The sequence below is a fragment of the Polyodon spathula genome, chromosome 46, assembly GCF_017654505.1.
Source record: "Polyodon spathula isolate WHYD16114869_AA chromosome 46, ASM1765450v1, whole genome shotgun sequence".
NCBI lineage: Eukaryota > Metazoa > Chordata > Actinopteri > Acipenseriformes > Polyodontidae > Polyodon > Polyodon spathula.
This window is the reverse complement of record NC_054579.1, coordinates 2,986,811-3,012,917: the sequence shown is the minus strand read 5'-3', so window position 1 is coordinate 3,012,917 and position 26,107 is coordinate 2,986,811. Positions and strand designations below refer to the sequence as shown.

General features: G+C 38.2%; 1 protein-coding gene and 3 long non-coding RNA genes across 4 annotated transcripts; all 4 read left to right on the top strand.

The window, feature by feature from the left end:
• Window positions 1-1,809: 1,809 nt before the first annotated feature.
• Window positions 1,810-3,772, top strand: LOC121306047. Its single transcript, XR_005948157.1, has 3 exons — window positions 1,810-1,907; window positions 2,174-2,211; window positions 3,221-3,772. It is a non-coding gene; the product is annotated as an uncharacterized LOC121306047 (long non-coding RNA).
• A 3,832-nt stretch (window positions 3,773-7,604) lies between these two features.
• On the top strand, window positions 7,605-11,765 carry LOC121306101 (obscurin-like). The gene is made up of 5 exons (XM_041237805.1): window positions 7,605-7,641; window positions 7,726-7,761; window positions 8,415-8,729; window positions 9,405-9,713; window positions 11,698-11,765. The coding sequence occupies exons 1-5, from the start codon at window positions 7,611-7,613 to the stop codon at window positions 11,763-11,765; spliced, it is 759 nt and encodes a 252-aa protein (XP_041093739.1). The 5' UTR covers window positions 7,605-7,610.
• A 3,056-nt stretch (window positions 11,766-14,821) lies between these two features.
• Window positions 14,822-16,476, top strand: LOC121306052. The gene is made up of 3 exons (XR_005948161.1): window positions 14,822-14,918; window positions 15,184-15,221; window positions 16,230-16,476. It is a non-coding gene; the product is annotated as an uncharacterized LOC121306052 (long non-coding RNA).
• Window positions 16,477-19,260: 2,784 nt separating this feature from the next.
• On the top strand, window positions 19,261-20,456 carry LOC121306051. Its single transcript, XR_005948160.1, has 3 exons — window positions 19,261-19,366; window positions 19,451-19,486; window positions 20,148-20,456. It is a non-coding gene; the product is annotated as an uncharacterized LOC121306051 (long non-coding RNA).
• Window positions 20,457-26,107: the final 5,651 nt, after the last annotated feature.

Sequence of the window (26,107 nt, the reverse complement as noted above, 5' to 3'; positions counted from 1 at the left end):
ACACTAGAAACGCCACGCGGGTCAGTGTGACCCATTTTGGATTTAAAATGTTAATCATTCTTCCGTTGTAAATCATATGTGTATGTCTGTTTATGACTTTTCCTAAATATATGAATTAAATATCCTGACTGCGTTTGATAGCCAGAATCACAACAATGATAAAGTTATAAACAGTTCTACCTGGAACCGCCACGCGGGTTAGTGTGACCCAGGCATTACAATCTTTTTTTTTAATATAACGTAAGATATTCTATTATTTTGTAAATGCAGCAAACAAGACACTCTTCCTCCTCCTAGCATGCATGTTTTTTTTTAGTTCAAGCCTTTGTTTGTAGACTGACTATTAGACAAAGATTGCTATTAGAGTGGATTTGTCAAGATGCCAACTCAGTGAAAGCCTAGTAGCTTATTTTTCAATGTACCTGGGAGACAACAATCCTTCATTTTGTTCCACAAATGCAACTGGGAATATATCAGAAGGAAATATTTAATCATGAAAGTAGTCATTTTGATTGGAATACGGCAAGCTGCACTCAGATGCACACAGCAAACCGAAATGACAGGTATGATAAGAACTTACGTGCCAAATATGAAACGTATTTTATATATATTTTTTATATTAGTTTTAGAAAGAAAACATATGCTCCTCCACTGAGTACAATGCAGCCATCATACCTGAAGTAGTGTTATGTTTTATTTTTATGTAGTATTAGAATCAATGATTTCGGTTTTATAGTTTTGTGTGTACATGTACCCGTTTACACCTCTACACAGGTATATGTACTCACCCGTTTCTTTTCAAATGCGTGTTTTATTATATTTTTTCACTGTTTGTAGTCGTGCTGTATATGCGCTCATTTTAAAAATAAAGCCTTTTATATGATATGATGTTCATGAATAAAGCTTTTCTGTTGTATCTGATAGTATTTCTTTCATTTTCATAAGGTAGCAGTTTTAAAACGTCCGGGTCAAAGTGACCCATGTGGTGGTTCTGGTAGTTCGAAAATCTGGCGGTTCTAGTGTGAAAGAACAATAAAAACACAAAGAATGAGGTCTGCAAACGATCCGGTTTTCGGAAGGCGATATTCAGATCTGCCACTATTTACATCATTAGAATAGTCCCTATTGTCTGCACATGTTGACAGTTCTGTGAATGACATTGTTTATTTCCCCACAGAATGCCTGACACGTCCAACCACATCTGCCAAGACCCAACAAAGCAATTCAACAGGCATGTGTGAATACGCTTTCTTACACTCAATAAAAACTGTTATTTTAACGAGACCAATCTTACACTTTTAAATTGAACTTGCTTAATGTAGGAAGTGTGTATTAAATAGACCAATACGTCTTTCCAGCATAAGAAGCCGAGACATTGAACAGGTCCTATCCACCAAGGTGCAAGATTTTAGAATAAATGAGTTAAAATATAGAAAACATCCCACTGGGATACAGTAAACCAAAACACTCCATGAAAGAGAAGAAATGGTGGATTGTTCCTAATTGGTTTTCAAGAGTAGACAGCAGTTGAAAAAATCTGTAACTATACTGTAGGTTTATATACAGGTAACTGGTGGTTTTACTTAAAAAATAAACTAAGTAGAGTCAACATTAAAATGTAACATCTTGTATACTGGTCCTTTTAAATACACGGACAGCTTTATCCAGTCAAACACAAACTCTGAATTGAGCTCTTCTATTGAAAGTGCTGTATATGGTATCTGTGTTTATGTTGCATTAGGTCCAATCAGTTTACACATGTAGATATAAAAGCTATCATATCCTTATGTTGATCCCCCCAGGATCTGTTCCAGCTCTGTACCTGGGTGCAGGGGTAGGATCTGGGCTCCTTGTGCTGCTGTTACTGCTGACAGGAGGAGTGCTGAAGTGTCTGCAATCCAGACGAGGTAGGGCACAGCATTCTTCACCACAATGGATACAAATGAAGTTTGTTTAAATGATGGGCACTTCTTCATCTCGCTGTGTCAATGTATTGTGCCCCTCAATCATGTTCAATTCTATTGATTCCTGGGTGAGTGGTTACTGCAGTCTCCCATTGCTCAGCCTTTGGTGTAAAAATATATCCCAATGTTACTGATGCATAGTGTGTCACTAGCTGTTTCCATCCCATTCAAACTAGGAAACTAATCTATTTGATCCAATGCCATTCCAGACCCTGCTGTCCAGATTGAACCTGTGTACGCCAATGTGGTAAGTCCCATATGTTACATGACTCAAACATTTCACTGACACATATACATGTTCTATCATATTTAAATTCAGAACTGTCTCTGATTTACCATTCTTAAAACAATATTCCAGTAAAAAGGGATTCAATGCTTCTGGCTTCAGTTGTGAGTAATGCATATTTTCAGTATTTATCTTCTTGGGCCCCATTTTGGTCCACAAAACACATGTATACAGGCACATGTACAAATAAATAAACACACACATGGAACATCTCAGAGGAAATAAACAATCCAGTGACGATTAGAGCATTGCATTGCCAGAAATAACTCTTTATTAATAATCACTTCTTATTGGTAATACTTCTATTACATTCTGTTATAAGTGATTATAAACAATCTATAAACATGTTATTAATTATGCTTATTAACAACTATAGACTGAGATTGGAAATAATTAGACTATTATGTACGTCCGTCCTTTTTATTGCAATTGTTTATAATCGCATATAACGGATACAGTCTCTCTGTTTGTTTGTCTTTTCATGTCTCTTTGTCTTTCTATGCCTGTGTCTGTCTGTCTGTCTCAGTAATTCTATGGGGTTGCTTTGTTTTTGCACAGCAGTTGATATACACTTCTGCCATTTTTCTGTTGTTTATAGCTGCTTATAACGGATTCTAAAGTGTTACCTTATTATTTAGGTGGAGTTTTCTAAAAGTGTTCTGTTTTGTTGAAAGTCTTGTCTGCTTTTAACTGTTTTAATACAGTGCTGAATGAAATCTATTTATAAAACAGTTAATTATTTACAGTTCAGTCTTCCTGCCCTGTGACAAGATCTTGTATAAGATCAGAAGAAAATCACGAAAGAGAGAAAACCCTTCGGCTCATCTAAGCTCCTTCGTTTCCTGATAGCTGATTGATCTCAGAATTTGGTCAAGTTGGGTCTGAAAGGATTCAAGTGACATGGCGGATCTATCCTTTGCTCCAAACTCTCAGTCTCTCTCTAATTAAATTGCCTTTTAATTTATTGCAGAATAAGCTGGATCGGTCTCCACGGCAACAGGATGATACAATCCCTGATCCAGAAACGCTCCCCCTGTCCCCAAGAAAACATGTCTGGCAGATCTGATGTAGAATACGCAACAGTTGAAATTTCCAAATGCTGTCTGTTGATGAGAAATCCACCTGGGGGAGAAAAGACTTTTGTGGTTGATAGTAAACCACCTCATATTCACTGCAAAGAAAAAATGATCTTTCCATTTAATAAAAGCACTTTTTGCAACAAACAATAAATTATTTCTCCCTCATGCAAACAAGGGGTAAATAACACAGTTAATTCAATCAAAAGTGTGCTGCAGGGCAATCATCACAAAATACAGTGCATAACAAGAAATTGTGTTACAAAAAAACTTTTCTTTTTCATCCAAGCTAAACCTGGTCACTTGAGACATACAATCCAAATTATAATGTCATTTTCCAGCAGATCTGGAGGAAAAGCTGTAAAAACTACAGCTATAGTACTCAGCAGTGAGATAGCAGTCTCTGCTTCCATCCCTATAGTGTTTTTTTCTGTTTTGCGTTACTGTGTTTTTAAGCTTCTGTGTTACTGAACTGAGTGTGTTTTTGAAAGAGCTTTTCCGAGTTGTCTGCAGTTCCCCTGCATTCGTGCTGAAATCGTGGAATCAACACCGTTCCTCCACCGGGGCTAGGCTTTGCATCCCCACTGTTGAGTGAGCCCACCGGCTGCCTTTCGTGCATTTTTGGTGAAATAAAAATAAAAACAAATCTTATTCTCGAAACTGTTGTTGCTGTATATCCACCTGTGTGTTGACCCCGTCGCACAACTTCGCTTGTCTCTGACTCTAACTCTTCCACCAGGGCTGTGTTCTACCTGCCCCGCTGTCGAGTAGACCTCGCCATTCCTTCAGTGTGTCTCCCTGGTGTCTGCTGTGCGCTGAGCAGGTGTGTGACTACACACAGTTAGAGCAGGCACTGCTACATTAGCTGCCCCTTGGAGTTTCAGTGCCTTGGTGCACACAGTGCTTGGTACACACGGTGCATGTGGTGCTTGGTGCTCACAGTACCTGGTGCTCATGGTACTTTACATATTCTCTTCTTTTCATCAGAGCACGTTGTAACCACCAACTGACATGTCGTGTGTTGATGGCCTCGTAACATTTCTATTTTAAATCCTGTGGTTTGCTGAAGCAGTGTTTTAAGCTCTTTCTAAGCTTGCTAAAATGAACTCGGTACTCGTCTCGCACAGCCAGGCTATGAGCAGCACTAGCTCATGCTCTTGAAGAGTCCCAGCACCCGGGTTCTGATGGGTTTCCATGTGATCTGCTTCGCTGCACGCACAGCATGGACTCCCCTGTTGTTATGTCTGCTATGTTATCGCATGTCTGCCCTTTACACACTGTCTCACAAACTATGTCCTGGAGGTCATTGTGGCACAGCTAACATCAGAGGGTTAGGATTGATTTGTAAATTGCGAAGCTGTATTAAATGCTAATGTTTAAAAGTCCCTTATAAATTATTTTTAAATAAATAAAATTGTATTTGTATTCCTGTTGACATTTTGTTGTAGTTTTCAAAGCTTTTGTTTCAATGATTTATAATAAGTGAAGGTGAATATCTATGTTTCACTCTTTTACTGCTGTTATGCAATTTCTTTACTTTGAATTAAGTTTGGGGAGGAATCAGTTTTTACCCACAAGCTAACTGTTGATTGGCTGCCACAGTGTTAGTGCTGGAGCTCAGCCTGCATGCTGACTGTTGATTTATTACACAGTGTTAGTGCTGGAGCTCAGCCTGCATGCTGACTGTTGATTTATTACACAGTGTTAGTGCTGGAGCTCAGCCTGCATGCTGACTGTTGATTTATTACACAGTGTTAGTGCTGGAGCTCAGCCTGCATGCTGACTGTTGATTTATTACACAGTGTTAGTGCTGGAGCTCAGCCTGCATGCTGACTGTTGATTTATTACACAGTGTTAGTGCTGGAGCTCAGCCTGCATGCTGACTGTTGATTTATTACACAGTGTTAGTGCTGGAGCTCAGCCTGCATGCTGACTGTTGATTTATTACACAGTGTTAGTGCTGGAGCTCAGCCTGCATGCTGACTGTTGATTTATTACACAGTGTTAGTGCTGGAGCTCAGCCTGCATGCTGACTGTTGATTTATTACACAGTGTTAGTGCTGGAGCTCAGCCTGCATGCTGACTGTTGATTTATTACACAGTGTTAGTGCTGGAGCTCAGCCTGCATGCTGACTGTTGATTTATTACACAGTGTTAGTGCTGGAGCTCAGCCTGCATGCTGACTGTTGATTTATTACACAGTGTTAGTGCTGGAGCTCAGCCTGCATGCTGACTGTTGATTTATTACACAGTGTTAGTGCTGGAGCTCAGCCTGCATGCTGACTGTTGATTTATTACACAGTGTTAGTGCTGGAGCTCAGCCTGCATGCTGACTGTTGATTTATTACACAGTGTTAGTGCTGGAGCTCAGCCTGCATGCTGACTGTTGATTTATTACACAGTGTTAGTGCTGGAGCTCAGCCTGCATGCTGACTGTTGATTTATTACACAGTGTTAGTGCTGGAGCTCAGCCTGCATGCTGACTGTTGATTTATTACATAGTGCTGCACTTGTATGAAAAGCCTCGATCCTGTTTTCTGGGCTCCATAGAATGGTTGTGTCTTGTTCTCATTAAAGAAAAGGAGCTTGTTGTAAAATAAGGCTCATGAAGATCTATTGAATTGACCTAATCAGCTGTGGATCTCGATGCCACCACCATTTAAATCATTAAAAACATTAATCTTACTCATTTTAATATTTATACACACATAATAAGAACTAAAAGACACTGACATGCTCTGTTACCCTTTATTCATTTTTTGATAGTGCTGGTATTTAAATCCACTGCTGTTCTAATCAGTTGAATATTCTCCATGGTCTGTTAAAGTCGTTCTCCAGTTAATCAAAGTCAGTACTTACTGTAAACCAACATTCTTAATCCCTCTATCCAGTACAGTGCAGCTGGTTTAATTTATGTCTCTCTAAAAGCCAAGAAACTGTGCTGTTGCAGACTGCATGAGTCAGCACTTCCTCTCATAAACCACTGTGTATTCTGCTATTCTGAGAAACATAATACTGGTCAACATCTCACTCCAGCACTTTGCTCTTCTAGACACAGGCTCCAGCACGCCTCGACTCAATCTGTTAGCACTTTGAAGTGTCCTCCAGTATTCTGTGTACAAACTGAAACACTCCTTACAGTTGTTCTGTGAACTCAATCATTTTGTGCTCACACTGTACAGCAGGAGGGGCCAACCCTGGTCCTGGACAGCAACAATCCTGCAGGCCTTCTGGGTACCTTTAAGTCATCAACAGCTGAAGACCTGGAAGAAATGTTAGCGTTGACCAATTAAGAAAATAATTCTCTAATTCTTTAATAATTCTTCTCAGTTAAGTAATTAAGAACTCAGGTGGAACGAAAACCAGAAGACCCTGCAGCTCTCCAGGACCAGGGTTGGCCACCCCGCTATAGAGCATAATGATGTTTTGGAAGTCCATTACAGTTATACAGTATAGGAATTATAAAAGGGATCCAACACCATGTCAAATCTTGGTAACACTTTATAATAATACATTTATTTTGTATAGCGCCTTTCATTAGTTATCTCAAAGCGCTTTACACATAAAATAAAAACAATGAACACCTGTTAAAACAACACAAACTGCAAAAAAGCCCATCAATAAAAATAAGTCTTTAGACCAGATTTAAAAGCCTCAATAGCCTCACAGTGCTTCAAATGTCCTGGCAAATCATTACAGAGGTGAGGGGCCACAGACCAAAAGACCCGATCGGCCATCGTGCGCAGCCTTGTGTCTTCGGCACAATTACTTTGGCACTATTAGCAGATCGTACATTACGCTGGAACACATCGTGACAAAGCATAGCCTTCAAGTAAGCAGGACCCAAGCCATGTAAAGACTTGAAAGTAAGCAGCAAAATCTTGTAATCAGTTCTGTATTTAACCAGTAACCAGTGAAGAGATGCTAAGATTGGTGATATATGCTTGTGCTTTCTTGTTTTTGTTAGCACCTGTGCAGCACTATTTTGTACATATGTGCACTTACACATAATTACAGTGCCAATCAGCATAGTGTGGCAGGGATGGGGTTAAATCACCTGGTCTTTAGATGGCGACAATGAGAGGCTTTGAAGGACCAACACCAATTCTGTATTGCTCTTGATCTTTTCCATGTGTAACGGAAACACTTGTTCAGTGAGGGAGGGTGCTGTCGCATGTGCATTACTGCATCAATCTAATCATTCTCACTGGCATGTTTAGCTGTGTTACAAGCAGAGGAACTTCATACTGGTAGTTTCAGAAATTAATGGGTCAGCTTCCCAATATGCCTTGGAGTATTCATTCAATCATGCTGTGTAAGTATTATTTCTTTGATAAGTATTTGAGTACATTTGAAATGTTGCTTTTCTTCTTTGTAAAATGATGAATTTGTTTTTCAGTTTTTGCTCTTGGAGACGTGCTGCTGGTTTCCACAGGTATGTGTGTCTCTGACACGCTCACACAATAAGATGCAATGATTTAATGCTTGATTACATTAGAAATGAATCTTTAGAACCATTATTGCTGAAAGAATAAACACACACACCATGAAGTTGCTCAACCTGAAATTCAGGAATTCAATTCTTAGGTATCCTCATGTTGTTTGTTTCTAGTTTCCTCACATTAATGGGTGTCTTTCTCGTTTCAGAAGGAAGTGGTACAAATGATAGTTCTGGAGTACAGGGCTTTGTAAATTGCACCCTTGTGTTTTTCTTCCAAATAACATCACTGTTACTATTCCAAAATGCATGAGCTAGGGCCAGTTTCAAATAACTACATGCCATACACATGTGCTTATAAAATGAATGACATTTAGTAGCATTTGCGAATTTTATGCAATGGCAAACTGATAAACTGATTCTCTTGGTTATTGAATGTTCCAGATCACATGAACACAGAAAAGTGGCATTTTCAGAAATCAAACGATCTTATTCAATATTCAAAAACGTCATGTTTAGAACATATATATACAGAGAATGTCAAATGTCTATAAAGAAAGTTTAATCTCACTTCAATAAGTGTCCATGTGTTCTTAATTGCTTAACAGATTGTGCTCTCTCATTTGTCATTTTTAATTACATTTTTACAGAGGCACTTCGCACAGCAATAATTAAAATTAGCAAAACGACTGCAGTGGAAGGGGAGACCATTGAATTCAGATGTGTGATATCAGCTGTGCACGGAGAACAAGCAGAGAACAAGGGGAGGAATTGGTTCCATTTATATAAAAACAGAGAGAAGATCAGCTCACTGCCGGAGCCTGGAGGAATGGGAGCTGTCACATTTATAAAACAAGACATCAGAAAGAATGACGCTGGAAACTATACCTGCATGTATGGGAATGAGAATCCAGGAGATGTGCAAAACATCAGCCATGGCTCTTCAGTTTATCTCAATGTAAGAGGTAAGTACAAAACCAAACAATGAGGAAACACCTGGATGAAACTTTTTTGTGAAGGAAATTAACTGATTTATATAAAAAAAAAAAAAAAAAAAAGAAAATCACATTTTAGATTGCTGGGTTTGTTCTTAAATACGTGGATTAGGAAAAAATGCATTTTTGTAACAATTACTTTTAGAGCCAAAATCTTCAAACAAACTTGATATATAAATAATAGACTGATCCTTCAGTCAATTGATTAATCTTGAAATTATTTTAGAAATTGTATTTAAAATATTAATAATAGTTTGTTTTTTTTTTAAATTAGTCTTAAAATATTGTATTAAAATATTTAAACTAAATTTCCCATGCACAAGATCCCACTAATCTGAACTATGCTAAGATGATTGAATGCTTGCTGTTATAGTCTGAATAAAGTTCAGTCTTGTAATTATGTGAGAATGTATAAAACAGCTATCTCTGAATCTTCTATTCAAATTGTTATTACTGATTTATCATCAGCTATAATTTAAAAATAAATTCAAACAGAAGACTAGATAAGATGTTTTTAATATGGTACAGATTATGATCAGACCACTAATCCGATCAGGGTTTGGGTTAATAAGAGTCTATTGTTTGTTATTGAATATTTTTAGGTATGTTCTGAAGACATATTTTTAACTTCAACTGTATTTTCAGAGTCGAACGATCAGTTCATCCTTCAGCTAGACAAACCGAGTGCAATGGAAGGAATGGATGTATTATTTCAATGTATGGTACCAGCTGAACTCAGAGATGTAACAGGAAAAGAAGGATATTTCCATCTATATAAAGATGGAAGCTGTGTCGATTCACAACCCAATCCCAAAGGCATGCCAGTTGCCAAGTTTTCCATTAAGAAAATTAAGAGGAATGATACTGGAAGCTACACCTGTGTGTACGGGAAAGAGAAGCCTGTGAACTCAGCAAACAGCAGACACAGTCACCCAGTCTACCTTCATGTGAGAGGTAAGGACTGAGCTGAACACTTTGTGTCACAGTGGGGTCTATTCAATTGTTTCGATGTGTGCTGTACAGCACTGCAAAAACCAGCATTAATTAGTCTATGATATATTATAAAGCTGGTATGGGAAGAGAGGATTGAACTGAATCTCCTTTACTGTTTGTCTGCTTGATGATATGTTAACTATTGTGTCTCTCAAGTAGTTTCAATTAGACATGAAACTGCAATGAAATGTGGCAAAGATCAATTCCCATGCAGTTCATGAATCTGAAGAGATCATCAGAGTCCCTCAGTGTAATAATTGTTGGTCTGAATTATTTACAAGAGAAACTGCCACCTCAGCTTTAGTTTCTCATTGGTGTTGTTTATATCCCCACAGAATATATGACAACTCCATCCCAACAGAAACTGACAGGCAAGTCTCTATTTGTTTGGTTTTCAATTCAGTTTTCTGATTTAAATCTTTAAATCCAAGTCTAAACCAAAATAGGTAAAACGGTGTCAATTTCACAATTAAAACTAACCATCATTGCATACAGAGGGGTAGTTTCTTCAAATGAACCCATTCTGACAGGACTCACCAGTACATTACAGTACACTAATATTAACCCCAGCAGAGCTGAACTATAATCTGAGCCATGCTCTTACAGAATGAAATACAAGTATAAAAACCAAACAAAGACTGGGCTGGCATTATTAGTATGGAAGAAGCGAGACAGAGGAAATAACTCATCTGAATGTATGGATAATTTTATGTCAGACTATCAAGGCTGCTGAACGAGCTTCGTTTACCCCCAGAGTGGGAGAGAAAGGGTGAAATAAGTTTGAGTGAAGAGCTCTCCTCAGTGGAGTCTCAGTGGAGAGCCGTCCTCAGCGCTGTCTGACCTCCAAGGCTGGGGAAGGAGCTTCATTTACCCCTAGAGGAGAAACTGAGGGGAAGAGAGTGAGAGCTTGTGCCTGAACATACCAGTGTGGTCGGCCGGCATATAAATCAAGTTATTAATCGAATTGATTCATCTCATTACATCCCTGATTTATTAAAATGTTTGGATATACTGTTACTTGATTGATTGCTGTGTTGCTAGAATAGGTTTTGTTTAAGAATTTTTTTTGAAGATTTTGCTGCTGACGTATTTATTTTCAAAAGGTTTTCTTAAGGCTGTGCTGCATCAGCGCTCACATTTTATTCTTTTCTTTTTTGGGGTGGGGGTGGAGGAGGGGGTTACTTCAATTTTGCACCAGGGTCCAGTAAATCCCAGCGCCAGCACTAGAGCCAGTGAATTTATTTTGTTAGTTTTTTCTTGCCATGTTTCGTTTCTTAATGTTTTTTTTCCTTGCAAAGCGTTAAATAATATTTTCTGTTTTTTTTTTTTCCATTTCACTAACTAACACGTCAATTTCATCTGTGGAAATGTGTTTTCCTTTTCTTTTTGGCCGGTGTCATAGTTGCATCAAGTCTGCAGAATCCAGAGCATCATCCTATTATATTTGCCTAACACTTCTTTCTGTTCACTATACCACTCATTTATCTTCGTCAGTAGGAAGTTCTAAATCCTGACTTTTGCCGTTGCGAATCTATTTATAATGAGATGCAAATTCCGATCTCTCCTGTATAATGAGCAGTAATCCATGCTGTTTATAAACTTGCAGTGATATCACGTAGTTGTTCACGAGAAAGAGCTGTTTAGTACATCGCATGCACGCAATTATTATTATTTTTTTACGAAGGACAGAATCTACGAATTTTCAGTATTTACGAACACACAAGTAATATTTGTACATAGAGCCAAATAAGTGGAATGAAGCCTGCACAAGATCAGATTTATACATTACAGGGGCGGTAGTTAGATCTTCCACTGTTAACATCATTACAAATAACACATTATCAGCACATTAATGTTGGTCTGAATTATTAAAATTATTAAACAGCTGACTACCTTTAGACTAATGGTGATAATTTTCTTTATAATGTTGTTTCTGTTCCCACAGGAGAAATGACAACTCCAAACACAACTACCAAGACCCAACACACACATGAGACAGGCAAGTGTGAATAACTGTGTTTATATAAATCTCCTTGAACTTAATAATACCATGTATTTTAAAGTAGAATGCAAAGTAAGTTCCTAAGTTGTTAATAATAAAGGCACTAATTGATTTCTATACTGTATCAGCAATTATAATTGAATCAGAATGGTCACAGCTCTGATTATTGCTGGCACACATGGACAATTTCAAACCAGATTAAACCAACTCCATCTAACAGGTTTGATTTATCATTAGAAATAATGAATCTTCTTCAGGTAAAGTCAATCAAAAAAGAGTTCATTCAGGAATCAAAAATGCAAACAGGAACAAAGCAAATCAAATATGATCCATCAGTGATCTTACACACAGGCCTCAGTCGATGCTGTTCTGAGCTGCATCAGTGACCTCACACACAGGCCTCAGTCGATGCTGTTCTGAGCTGCATCAGTGATCTCACACACAGGCCTCAGTCGATGCTGTTCTGAGCTGCATCAGTGATCTCACACACAGGCCTCAGTCGATGCTGTTCTGAGCTGCATCAGTGATCTCACACAGGCCTCAGTCGATGCTGTTCTGAGCTGCATCAGTGATCTCACACACAGGCCTCAGTCGATGCTGTTCTGAGCTGCATCAGTGATCTCACACACAGGCCTCAGTCGATGCTGTTCTGAGCTGCATCAGTGACCTCACACACAGGCCTCAGTCGATGCTGTTCTGAGCTGCATCAGTGATCTCACACACAGGCCTCAGTCGATGCTGTTCTGAGCTGCATCAGTGATCTCACACACAGGCCTCAGTCGATGCTGTTCTGAGCTGCATCAGTGACCTCACACACAGGCCTCAGTCGATGCTGTTCTGAGCTGCATCAGTGACCTCACACACAGGCCTCAGTCGATGCTGTTCTGAGCTGCATCAGTGATCTCACACACAGGCCTCAGTCGATGCTGTTCTGAGCTGCATCAGTGATCTCACACACAGGCCTCAGGGTAGATGTTATTTTCTGAGCAAAGCTGAGCTTTAATGGCAATCTTGTTTTTTTTCTGAGCTGGCATGGCACAGAGATGTTAGTTTCTGAGCTGGCATCAGTGGAAATGTTATTAAGCTGAGCCAAGAAATTACTTCATACAGCACAGACTTATAAACACATATATAAACACATTTATTTTACAAATCAAGGCAAGAAAATGTAAATCAATAAACATCTGAGCAGACGTGGGTTTACAACATACTGTACATATTCATAAAACTGAAACGATAGCAATACATTTTTAACTTTTCAACAACAATCGCTTTATTAGCACATGAGCAAAAGCAACTGAACAATGTAGATAAATAAACTTAGAAGAAAACATTTTACAAAAGCGCACAGCACAAGAAGTTATAAAAAAAGCAGAATTTATTTTTTTCAACAAGAGGGTATTCCTGCCTTGAGTCAGACTGTTCACAATCAACACAGATAATGTGCTTCTCCATGTCGCCTTTCTGCACAGCTGCCCGAAGTTTTATTTTTATTGCACTTGCCAACCTGGCATTGGCATCTCTGTGGCTCTCAAAGAGGTTCCAAGTCTTCCTCTGTTGCAAATGCTTCTTGTGAAGTTCCTGTGCTAACTGTAAAATAGATTCTCTCCTTGGTAATTCTTCTTCGTGCATTCTGTGTAAAGTGCCCAGGAGTTGATGGCTGCTAGGTCCAATACATTATAAAACACCTGAACAGACCACCGTCGGGAGCCAGCTTTCACAGAATACTCCCGTGCTATCTGATCCAAAACATCAACTCCATATTTTGTTGCGTAGTAAAACTCCATGGTCTCTGGTATTTATTTTCATGCTAATTGACTGACCAAAGCAACACAGCTGGCAAGCAGGCGCTAGCCTTCAAAAGACTGATTGAAAACAATAGATTGTTATATATATATATATATATATATATATATATATATATATATATATATATATATATATATATATATATATTTTTCCAAACAACTGTTTACCATTCAACTCAGCACTACGACACAGACTCATCATTTTCAAAGTACTCCATTTTTTTCAACTTTCTACAATCCCCATCGTTAGTGACACTGCTGGACTTCCTTTATCAGTCAGTGAGATCGTTTTTAGCCTGTATTCTACTTTGGGATGTTTAAATGTAATTCCGACTGTGGCTACTGCACAGTTATAAACCAGCTGTAATGCTTTATTAGCACTCTATAACATAGCTATTATATATATATATATATATATTTATAAAATAGTAATAAGCAGCACCTTAATATAACATGTTAGCAAATTATAGAATCTGTTTACACATATTTAACTGGCTCTTACAATGAATCCCATTTGTATGTGGATCCCCCAGGATCTGTTCCAGCTCTGTTCCTGGGTGCAGGGGTAGGATCTGGGCTCCTTGTGCTGCTGTTACTGCTGACAGGCTGATCATCAAGCTAATGTTGGTCTGAATTAATAACATTATTAAACAGCTGGCCACCTTTTTAGCTTAATGGTGATAATTTGCTATACGTTGTTGCTTATGTTCCCACAGAAGAAATGACAACTCCAAACAAATCAATCAAGACCCAACACATAGATGGGAGAGGCAAGTGTGAATAAATGAGTTTTTATAAGTTTCCTTGACCTTTATCACTTATTGTAAAGTAGTCCAAGTTTTAGAAAGCATATTGATTTCTTAAGTTGTTAATCATCAAGGTAATAATTGATTTATACACTGTATATAAATTATATTTCAATCAGAATGATTATTGGTGGTACACATGGACAATTTCATACCAGATTAAACCAACTCCAAAAACTAGGCTTTCTGTAAAGCGTGATTATTGTGTGTTAGGTGCACCTGCTCAGAAACCAACAATGCTGACGTTGCTGTGGAGCACACTGTATGCATCCTATTCACATACTGCAAGACCAAGACACTGTATTAACAGGATTGGATTACATTTGATTTCAACACATCTTGATCATGCTTTTATGTCAATAGGTTATTAGTGGATTATAGAATCTGTTTACACATATTTAACTGGCTCTTACAATGAATCCCATTTGTATGTTGATCCCCCCAGGATCTGTTCCAGCTCTGTTCCTGGGTGCAGGGGTAGGATCTGGGCTCCTTGTGCTGCTGTTACTGCTGACAGGAGGAGTGCTGAAGTGTCTGCAATCCAGACGAGGTAGGGCACAGCATTCTTCACCACAATGGATACAAATGAAGTTTGTCTAAATGATGGGCACTTCTTCATCTCGCTGTGTCAATGTATTGTGTCCCTCAATCATGTTCAATTCTATTGATTCCTGGGTGAGTGTTTACTGCAGTCTTCCATTGCTCAGCCTTTGGTGTAAAAATATATCCCAATGTTACTGATGCATGGTGTGTCACTAGTTGTTTCCATCCCATTCAACTAGGAAACTAATCTATTTGATACAATGCCATTCCAGACCCTGCTGTCCAGATTGAACCTGTGTACGCCAATGTGGTAAGTCCCATACGTTACATGACTCAAACATTTCACTGACACATATACATGTTCTATCATATTTAAATACAGAACTGTCCCTGATTTACCATTCTTAAAACAATATTCCAGTATAAAAGGATTCAATGCTTCTGGCTTCAGTTGTGAGTAATGCATATTTTCAGTATTTATCTTCTTGGGGCCCATTTTGGTCCACAAAACACTTGTATACAGGCACATGTACAAATAAATAAACACACACATGGAACATCTCAGAGGAAATAAACAATCCAGTGACGATTAGAGCATTGCATTGCCAGAAATAACTCTTTATTAATAATCACTTCTTATTGGTGACACTTCTGTTACATTCTGTTATAAGTGATTATAAACAATCTATAAACATGTTATTAATTATGCTTATTAACAACTATAGACTGAGATTGGAAATAATTAGACTATTATGTACGTTTGTCCTTTTTATTGCAATTGTTTATAATCGCATATAACGGATACAGTCTCTCTGTCTGTTTGTCTTTTCATGTCTCTTTGTCTTTCTATGCCTGTGTCTGTCTGTCTGTCTCAGTAATTCTATGGGGTTGTTTGTTTTTGCACAGCAGTTGATATACACTTCTGCCATTTTTCTGTTGTTTATAGCTGCTTATAACGGATTCTAAAGTGTTACCTTATTATTTAGGTGGAGTTTTCTAAAAGTGTTCTGTTTTGTTGAAAGTCTTGTCTGCTTTTAACTGTTTTAATAAAGTGCTGAATTAAATATATTTATAAAACAGTTAATTATTTACAGTTCAGTCTTCCTGCCCTGTGACATGATCTTGTATAAGATCAGAAGAAAATCACGAAAGAGAGAAAACCCTTCGGCTCATCTAAGCTCCTTCGCTTCCTGGTAGCTGATTGATCTCAGAACTTGGTCAAGTTGGGTCTGAAAGTTTTCAAGTGACATGGTGGGTCTATCCTTTGCTCCAAACTCTCAGTCTCTCTCTAATTAAATTACCTTTTAATTTATTGCAGAATAAGCTGGATCGGTCTCCACGGCAACAGGATGATACAATCCCTGATCCAGAAACACTCCCCCTGTCCCCAAGAAAACATGTCTGACAGATCTGATGTAGAATACGCAACAGTTGAAACTTCCAGAGGCTGTCTGTTGATGAGAAATCCACCCGGTGGAGAATACTTTTGTGGTTAATAGTAAACCACCTCATATTCACTGTAAACCAAAACGATCTTTCCATTTAATAAAAGCACTTTCTGCTGCCACACCAATCAGAATGAAGAGACAGATCAGTCTGAGCCATGTTAGTGCTGGTTCCAGAACTGACAGCCCATTGGAGATGCAAAGAATCTGACAGGTTACCGGTCAGCTCTGCCAGCCTCTCTTACTCTCCTTTCCTATACATGTAGGTGCTGCTGGTAGAGTGGACAAGGTTGTATTGTCTCATTGTTTGAATGCAACGAGAAAGGGTGTTCACTGAAGGCATTTCCAATTCTCCAGACAAGCTCAAAGCCAGGCGAAGCCAGATCTATTAGAAACATGATATGAGCTCAATATTGGAGCAATGGAACCAGAACCAGAATGAGTGATGATTGCAAACTCTGTAAAACAGTAAAGGTAATGATGTTAAAAAGACAATTCATAACCAATGTACTGTAATGACACATTTCTCTGCGCATTGCCCGATACGTGTTTGTTTTTTTCACTCATGAATACACTTTTTAATAAAGAATGTCTATTCAATGCGTCTGTAACAAGCTGCTGGTGTGCAGGTGCATGCAATCGCTGCTGAGTGACAGGCAGGAGATCGAGACGGGGGCTGAAGTTGACATGGCTCACAGGTTTTATTAACATAGACACACAGTGAACAGCTCAGCCGACGCTACCAACAATGGTAGCACACTGATGACATACACATTAAGAGCTTTAGTTTACTAATTGTATTACTATGTGTAAATACCAGAAGTCTCCCAGTACAAATCCGGATGATATAATAACGCTACCGCTCCCAATAACTAGCTGTGCATTCCAAAAGCTATTAACTATGCATTTACATCCCAACGGATACAGGTAGCTCTCGGGATAATAATTTATATTACATTCCAAATAAACACAAGTGCTTCCCCACATAATGTGGGTCTCTATGGTTTGTACTTTGATCATGGCCTCTCGAATCTGTGTTTCTTTCAGTCGGGTAATCGCTGATGATGTGGTTCCACAGCCTCCTCGTACTTCCTGGAATAAGCACACCAGTTTAAAAAGTTCTGCTGGGTCATCCCTGCCTTCTGTCTGTCCTATTGCATCTGCCTCTGCCTCGCAACGCCTATCCTCTCCTCCCCTTCACTTGCCTCGCCTCTCCTCTCCTCCCCTTCCCTCGCCTCACCTCTCCTTTCCTCCCCTTCCCTCGCCTCTCCTCGCCTCTCCTCTCCTCTTTCTATCATGTATCCTGAAGTACTGTTTTTTTATTGGGGAAATAGAGTATTAGATGGAATTCAGCTGATGTCCCAGCGTGTTTTTGTAACACAATTTCTTGTTATGCACTGTATTTTGTGAAGATTGACCTGTAGTACACTTTTGATTGAATTAACTGTGTTATTTATCCCTTGTTTGCGTGACGTTTTTTTTCTTTTGTGTTGTTTTTACTCCTTTTCATTTGTCTGTCTACTCATTTTTGGACTAAACCAGTGCAGCTGGTTTAATTTATGTCTCTCTAAAAGCCAAGAACCTGTGCTGTTGCAGACTGCATGAGTCAGCACTTCCTCTCATAAACCACTGTCTATTCTACTATTCTGAGAAACATAATACTGGTCACCATCTCACTCCAGCACTTTGCTCTTCTAGACACAGGCTCCAGCATGCCTTGACTCAATCTGTTAGCACTTTGAGATATACTATTTAACAGCAGGGAGCATTCAGCCACTGAAGTGTCCTCCAGTATTCTGTGTACAAACTGAAACACTCCTTACAGTTGTTCTGTGAACTCAGTCATTTTTGCTCACACTGTACAGCAGGAGGGGCCAACCCTGGTCCTGGACAGCAACAATCCTGCAGGCCTTCTGGGGATCTTTAAATCATCAACAGCTGAAGACCTGGAAGAAATGTTAGCGTTGACCAATTAAGAAAATAATTGGTGCAGTTAAGTAATTAAGAACTCAGGTGGAATGAAAACCAGAAGACCCTGCAGCTCTCCAGGACCAGGGTTGGCCACCCCGCTATAGAGCATAATGATGTTTTGGAAGTCCATTACAGTTATACAGTATAGGAATTATAAAAGGGATCCAACACCATGTCAAATCTTGTTAACACTTTATAATAATACATTTATTTTGTATAGCGCCTTTCATTAGTTATCTCAAAGCGCTTTACACGTAAAATAAAAACAATGAACACCTGTTAAAACAACACAAACTGCAAAAAAGCCAATCAGTAAAATAAGTCTTTAGACCAGATTTAAAAGCCTCAATAGCCTCACAGTGCTTCAAATGTCCCGGAAAATCATTACAGAGGTGAGGGGCCACAGACCAAAAGACCCGATCGGCCATCGTGCACAGCCTTGTCTCTTCGGCACAATTACTTTGGCACTACTGGCAGATCGTACATTACGCTGGAATACATCATGACAAAGCATAGCCTTCAAGTAAGCAGGCCCCAAGCCATGTGAAGACTTGAAAGTAAGCAGCAAAATCTTGTAATCAGTTCTGTATTTAACCGGTAACCAGTGAAGGGATGTTAAGATTGGTGATATATGCTTGTGCTTTCTTGTTTTTGTTTTTGTACATATGAAATGTCTTTGATTACTCTGTATTGACGTTGTAGATAATTAGTAAATACAGGTGCACTTACACATAATTACAGTGCCAATCAGCATAGTGTGGCAGGGATGGGGTTAAATCACCTGGTCTTTAGATGGCGACAATGAGAGGCTTTGAAGGACCAACACCATTTGTGAATTGCTCTTGATCTTTTCCATGTGTAACGGAAACACTTGTTCAGTGAGGGAGGGTGCTGTCGCATGTGCATTACTGCATCAATCTAATCATTCTCACTGGCATGTTTAGCTGTGTTACAAGCAGAGGAACTTCATACTGGTAGTTTCAGAAATTAATGGGGCAGCTTCCCAATATGCCTTGGAGTATTCATTCAATCATGCTGTGTAAGTATTATTTCTTTAATAAGTATTTGAGTACATTTGAAACATTGCTTTTCTTCTTTGTAAAATGATGAATTTGTTTTTCAGTTTTTGCTCTTGGAGACGTGCTGCTGGTTTCCACAGGTATGTGTGTCTCTGACACGCTCACACAATAAGATACAATGATTTAATGCTTGATTACATTAGAAATGAATCTTTAGAACCATTATTGCTGAAAGAATAAACACACACACCATGAAGTTACTCAACCTGAAATTCAGGAATTCAATTCTTAGGTATCCTCATGTTGTTTGTTTCTAGTTTCCTCACATTAATGGGTGTCTTTCTCGTTTCAGAAGGAAGTGGTACAAATGATAGTTCTGGAGTACAGGGCTTTGTAAATTGCACCCTTGTGTTTTTCTTCCAAATAACATCACTGTTACTATTCCAAAATGCATGAGCTAGGGCCAGTTTCAAATAACCACATGCCATACACATGTGCTTATAAAATGAATGACATTTAGTAGCATTTGCGAAGATGGCTTTTTTATGCATTGGCAAACTGATAAACTGATTCTCCTGGTTATTGAATGTTCCAGATCACATGAACACAGAAAAGTGGCATTTTCAGAAATCAAACGATCTTATTCAATATTCAAAAACGTCATGTTTAGAACATTTATATACACAGAATGTCAAATGTCTATAAAGAAAGTTTAATCTCACTTCAATAAGTGTCCATGTGTTCTTAATTGCTTAACAGATTGTGCTCTCTCATTTGTCATTTTTAATTACATTTTTACAGAGGCACTTCGCACAGCAATAATTAAAATTAGCAAAACGACTGCAGTGGAAGGGGAGACCATTGAATTCAGATGTGTGATATCAGCTGTGCACGGAGAACAAGCAGAGAACAAGGGGAGGAATTGGTTCCATTTATATAAAAACAGAGAGAAGATCAGCTCACAGCTGGAGTCTGGAGGAAGGGGAGCTGTCACATTTATAAAACAAGACATCAGAAAGAATGACGCTGGAAACTATACCTGCATGTATGGGAATGAGAATCCAGGAGATGTGCAAAACATCAGCCATGGCTCTTCAGTTCATCTCAATGTAAGAGGTAAGTACAAAACCAAACAATGATGAAACACCTGGATGAAACTTTTTTGTGAAGGAAATTAACTGATTTAATATATAAAAAAAAATAACAAAATCACATTTTAGATTGCTTGGTTTGTTCTTAAATAGGTCGAATAGGAAAAAATGCATTTTTGTAACAAATATTTTTAGAGCCAAAATCTTCAAACAAACTTGATATATAAATAGACTGATCCTTCAGTCAATTGATTAATCTTGAAATTATTTTAGAAATTGTATTTAAAATATTAATAATAGTTTTTTTTTTTAAATTAGTCTTAAAATATTGTATTAAAATATTTAAACTAAATTTCCCATGCACAAGATCCCACTAATCTGAACTATGCTAAGATGATTGAATGCTTGCTGTTATAGTCTGAATAAAGTTCAGTCTTGTAATTATGTGAGAATGTATAAAACAGCTATCTCTGAATCTTCTATTCAAATTGTTATTACTGATTTATCATCAGCTATAATTTAAAAATAAATTCAAACAGAAGACTAGATAAGATGTTTTTAATATGATACAGATTATGATCAAACCAAAAATCCGATCAGGGTTTGGGTTAGTAAGAGTCTATTCTTTGTTATTGAATATTTTTAAGTATGTTCTGAAGGCATATTTTTAACTTCATCTGTATTTTCAGAGTCGAACAATCAGTTTATCCTTCAGCTAGACAAACCGAGTGCAATGGAAGGAATGGATGTATTATTTCAATGTATGGTACCAGCTGAACTCAGAGATGTAACAGGAAAAGAAGGATATTTCCATCTATATAAAGATGGAAGCTGTGTCGATTCACAAGCTGCTCCCAAAGGCATGCCAGTTGCCAAGTTTTCCATTAAGAAAATTAAGAGGATTGATACTGGAAGCTACACCTGTGTGTATGGGAAAGAGAAGCCTGTGAACTCAGCAAACAGCAAACACAGTCGCCCAGTCTACCTTCATGTGAGAGGTAAGGACTGAGCTGAACACTTTGTGTCACAGTGGGGTCTATTCAATTGTTTCGATGTGTGCTGTACAGCACTGCAAAGACCATCATTAATTAGTCTATGATATATTATAAAGCTGGTATGGGAAGAGAGGATTGAACTGAATCTCCTTTACTGTTTGTCTGCTTGATGATATGTTAACTATTGTGTCTCTCAAGTAGTTTCAATTAGACATGAAACTGCAATGAAATGTGGCAAAGATCAATTCCCATGCAGTTCATGAATCTGAAGAGATCATCAGAGTCCCTCAGTGTAATAATTGTTGGTCTGAATTATTTACAAGAGAAACTGCCACCTCAGCTTTAGTTTCTCATTGGTGTTGTTTATATCCCCACAGAATATATGACAACTCCATCCCAACAGAAACTGACAGGAAAGTCTCTATTTGTTTGGTTTTCAATTCAGTTTTCTGATTTAAATCTTTAAATCCAAGTCTAAACCAAAATAGTTAAAACGGTGTCAATTTCACAATTAAAACTAACCATCATTGCATACAGAGGGGTAGTTTCTTCAAATGAACCCATTCTGACAGGACTCACCAGTACATTACAGTACGCTAATATTAACCCCAGCAGAGCTGAACTATAATCTGAGCCATGCTCTTACAGAATGAAATACAAGTATAAAAACCAAACAAAGACTGGGCTGGCATTATTAGTATGGAAGAAGTGAGACAGAGGAAATAACTCATCTGAATGTATGGATAATTTTATGTCAGACTATCAAGGCTGCTGAACTAGCTTCGTTTACCCCCAGAGTGGGAGAGAAAGGGTGAAATAAGTTTGAGTGAAGAGCTCTCCTCAGTGGAGTCTCAGTGGAGAGCCGTCCTCAGCGCTGTCTGACCTCGAGGGCTGGGGAAGGAGCTTCATTTACCCCTAGAGGAGAAACTGAGGGGAAGAGAGTGAGAGCTTGTGCCTGAACATACCAGTGTGGTCGGCCAGCATATAAATCAAGTTATTAATCGAATTGATTCATCGTATTACATCATTGATTTATTAAAATGTTTGGATATACTGTTACTTGATTGATTGCTGTGTTGTTAGAATAGGTTTTGTTTAAGAATTTCTTTTGAAGATTTTGCTGCTGACGTATTTATTTTCAAAAGGTTTTCTTAAGGCTGTGCTGCATCAGCGCTCACATTTTTTTATTTTCTTTTTTTGGGGGGGGTGGGGGGGGGGTTACTTCAGTCTTGCACCAGGGTCCAGTAAATCCCAGCGCCAGCACTAGAGCCAGTGAATTTATTTTGTTAGTTATTTCTTGTCATGTTTAGTTTCTTAATGTTTTTTGGCCTTGCAAAGCGTTAAATAATATTTTCTTTTTTTGTTTTTTTTTTCCATTTCACTAACTAACACGTCAATTTCATCTGTGGAAATGTGTTTTCCTTTTCTTTTTGGCCGGTGTCATAGTTGCATCAAGTCTGCAGAATCCAGAGCATCATCCTATTATATTTGCCTAACACTTCTTTCTGTTCACTATACCACTCATTTATCTTCGTCAGTAGGAAGTTCTAAATCCTGACTTTTGCCGTTGCGAATCTATTTATAATGAGATGCAAATTCCGATCTCTCCTGTATAATGAGCAGTAATCCATGCTGTTTATAAACTTGCAGTGATATCACGTAGTTGTTCACGAGAAAGAGCTGTTTAGTACATCGCATGCACGCAATTATTATTATTTTTTTACGAAGGACAGAATCTACGAATTTTCAGTATTTACGAACACACAAGTAATATTTGTGCATAGAGCCAAATAAGTGGAATGAAGCCTGCACAAGATCAGATTTATACATTATAGGGGCGGTAGTTAGATCTTCCACTGTTAACATCATTTCAAATAACACATTATCATCACATTAATGTTGGTCTGAATTATTAAAATTATTAAACAGCTGGCTACCTTTAGACTAATGGTGATAATTTTCTTTATAATGTTGTTTCTATTCCCACAGGAGAAATGACAACTCCAAACACATCTATCAAGACCCAACACACACATGAGACAGGCAAGTGTGAATAACTGTGTTTAATAATAATAAGTTTCCTTGACCTTAATTACTTATTTTAAAGTAGTCCAAGTTTTAGAATACAAAGTAAGTTCTTAAGTTGTTAATAATAAAGGCACTTCTGATTTCTATACTGTATCAGCAATTATAATTGAATCAGAATGGTCACAGCTCTGATTATTGCTGCTACACATGGACAATTTCAAACCAGATCGAACCAACTCTGAGCTGACTAACTAACAGGTTTGATTTATCATTAGAAATAATGAATCTTCTTCAGGTAAAGTCAATCAAAAAAGAGTTCATTCAGGAATCAAAAATGCAAACAGGAACAAAGCAAATCAAATATGATCCATCAGTGATCTCACACACAGGCCTCAGTCGATGCTGTTCTGAGCTGCATCAGTGACCTCACACACAGGCCTCAGTCGATGCTGTTCTGAGCTGCATCAGTGATCTCACACACAGGCCTCAGTCGATGCTGTTCTGAGCTGCATCAGTGACCTCACACACAGGCCTCAGTCGATGCTGTTCTGAGCTGCATCAGTGATCTCACACACAGGCCTGGTCGATGCTGTTCTGAGCTGCATCAGTGATCTCACACACAGGCCTCAGTCGATGCTGTTCTGAGCTGCATCAGTGACCTCACACACAGGCCTCAGTCGATGCTGTTCTGAGCTGCATCAGTGACCTCACACACAGGCCTCAGTCGATGCTGTTCTGAGCTGCATCAGTGACCTCACACACAGGCCTCAGTCGATGCTGTTCTGAGCTGCATCAGTGATCTCACACACAGGCCTCAGTCGATGCTGTTCTGAGCTGCATCAGTGATCTCACACACAGGCCTCAGTCGATGCTGTTCTGAGCTGCATCAGTGATCTCACACACAGGCCTCAGTCGATGCTGTTCTGAGCTGCATCAGTGACCTCACACACAGGCCTCAGTCGATGCTGTTCTGAGCTGCATCAGTGATCTCACACACAGGCCTCAGTCGATGCTGTTCTGAGCTGCATCAGTGATCTCACACACAGGCCTGATGAATTTCTAGATGTTATTTTCGTAGCAAAGCAAAGCTTAACTGAGCTTTAATGGCAATGTACTTTTTTTTTTTCTGAGCTGGCATGGCACAGAGATGTTAGTTTCTGAGCTGGCATCAGTGTAGATGTTATTAGCTAAGCCAAGAAATTACTTCATATGGCAAAGTATAGACTTGGAATATGTAAAAAGCTGATCAAAGAAATTACTTCATCGGGTGCCAGCTTTATAATTGACATATATAAACACATTTATTTTACATATCAATGTCAGCAGAAACTCCATGGTCTCTGGTATACATTTAAACTGCTATTGACTGAAAGCAGACGCAGCATTGCGCAAGCATACTGTACATATTCATAAAACTGAATTGATAGCAATACATTTTTAACTTTTCAACATATACAATCGGTTTATTATCAGATGAGCAATTTTTTATTTTGAACATATATATTATAAATAAATATAGCAAAGAACAAAATAAAATTGAACAGACATTACACAGCATTTACTGTACATATTTATAAAAAAGCAGATATTTACATTTTTAACTTTTCAACAACAAGGGTATTATCAGATGAGCAAAAGCAACTGAACAACGTAGATAAGTAAACAGCACACAGCACAAGATGTTATAAAAAAAGCAGAATTTATTTTTCTTTTTTTCAACAAAAGGGAATTCCTGCATTGAGTATTGCACTTCCAATCCTTCGGCTGTTCACATCTCTTGCGGCTCTCAGTGAGGTTCCCAGTCTCCCTCTGTTGCAAATGCTTCTTGTGAAGTTCCTGTGCTAACTGTAAAATATATTCTCTCCTTGGTAAATTTTTCTTTGTGCATTGTGTGTAAAGTGCCCAGGAGTTGATGGCTCCTTGGTCCAATACATTATAAAACACCCGAACAGACCATCGTCGGGAGCCAGCTTTCACAGAATACTTCCGTGCTATCTGATCCAAAACATCAACTCCATATTTTGTTGCGTAGTAAAACTCCATGGTCTCTGGTATTTATTTTTATGCTAATTGACTGACCAAAGCAACACAGCTGGCAAGCAGGCGCAAGCCTTCAAAAGACTGATTGAAAACAATAGATTGTTTATATATGATATATATATATATATATATATATATATATATATATAGTATATATAAGTTGTTAATCATCAAGGTAATAATTGATTTATACACTGTATATAAATTATTTCCAAACAACTGTTTACCATTCAACTCAGCACTACGACACAGACTCATCATTTTCAAAGTACTCAATTTTTTTTCAACTTTCTACAATCCCCATCGTTAGTGACACTGCTGGACTTCCTTTATCAGTCAGTGAGATCGTTTTTAGCCCCTATTCTACTTTGGGATGTTTAAATGTAATTCCGTCTGTGGCTACTGCATGCAGATATAAACCAGCTGTAATGCTTTATTAGCACTCTATAACATAGCTATTAAGCATATATTATATATTTATAAAATAGTAATAAGCAGCACCTTAATATAACATGTTAGCAAATTATTGAATCTGTTTACACATATTTAACTAAATCTGAATCCCATTTGTATGTGGATCCCCCAGGATCTGTTCCAGCTCTGTTCC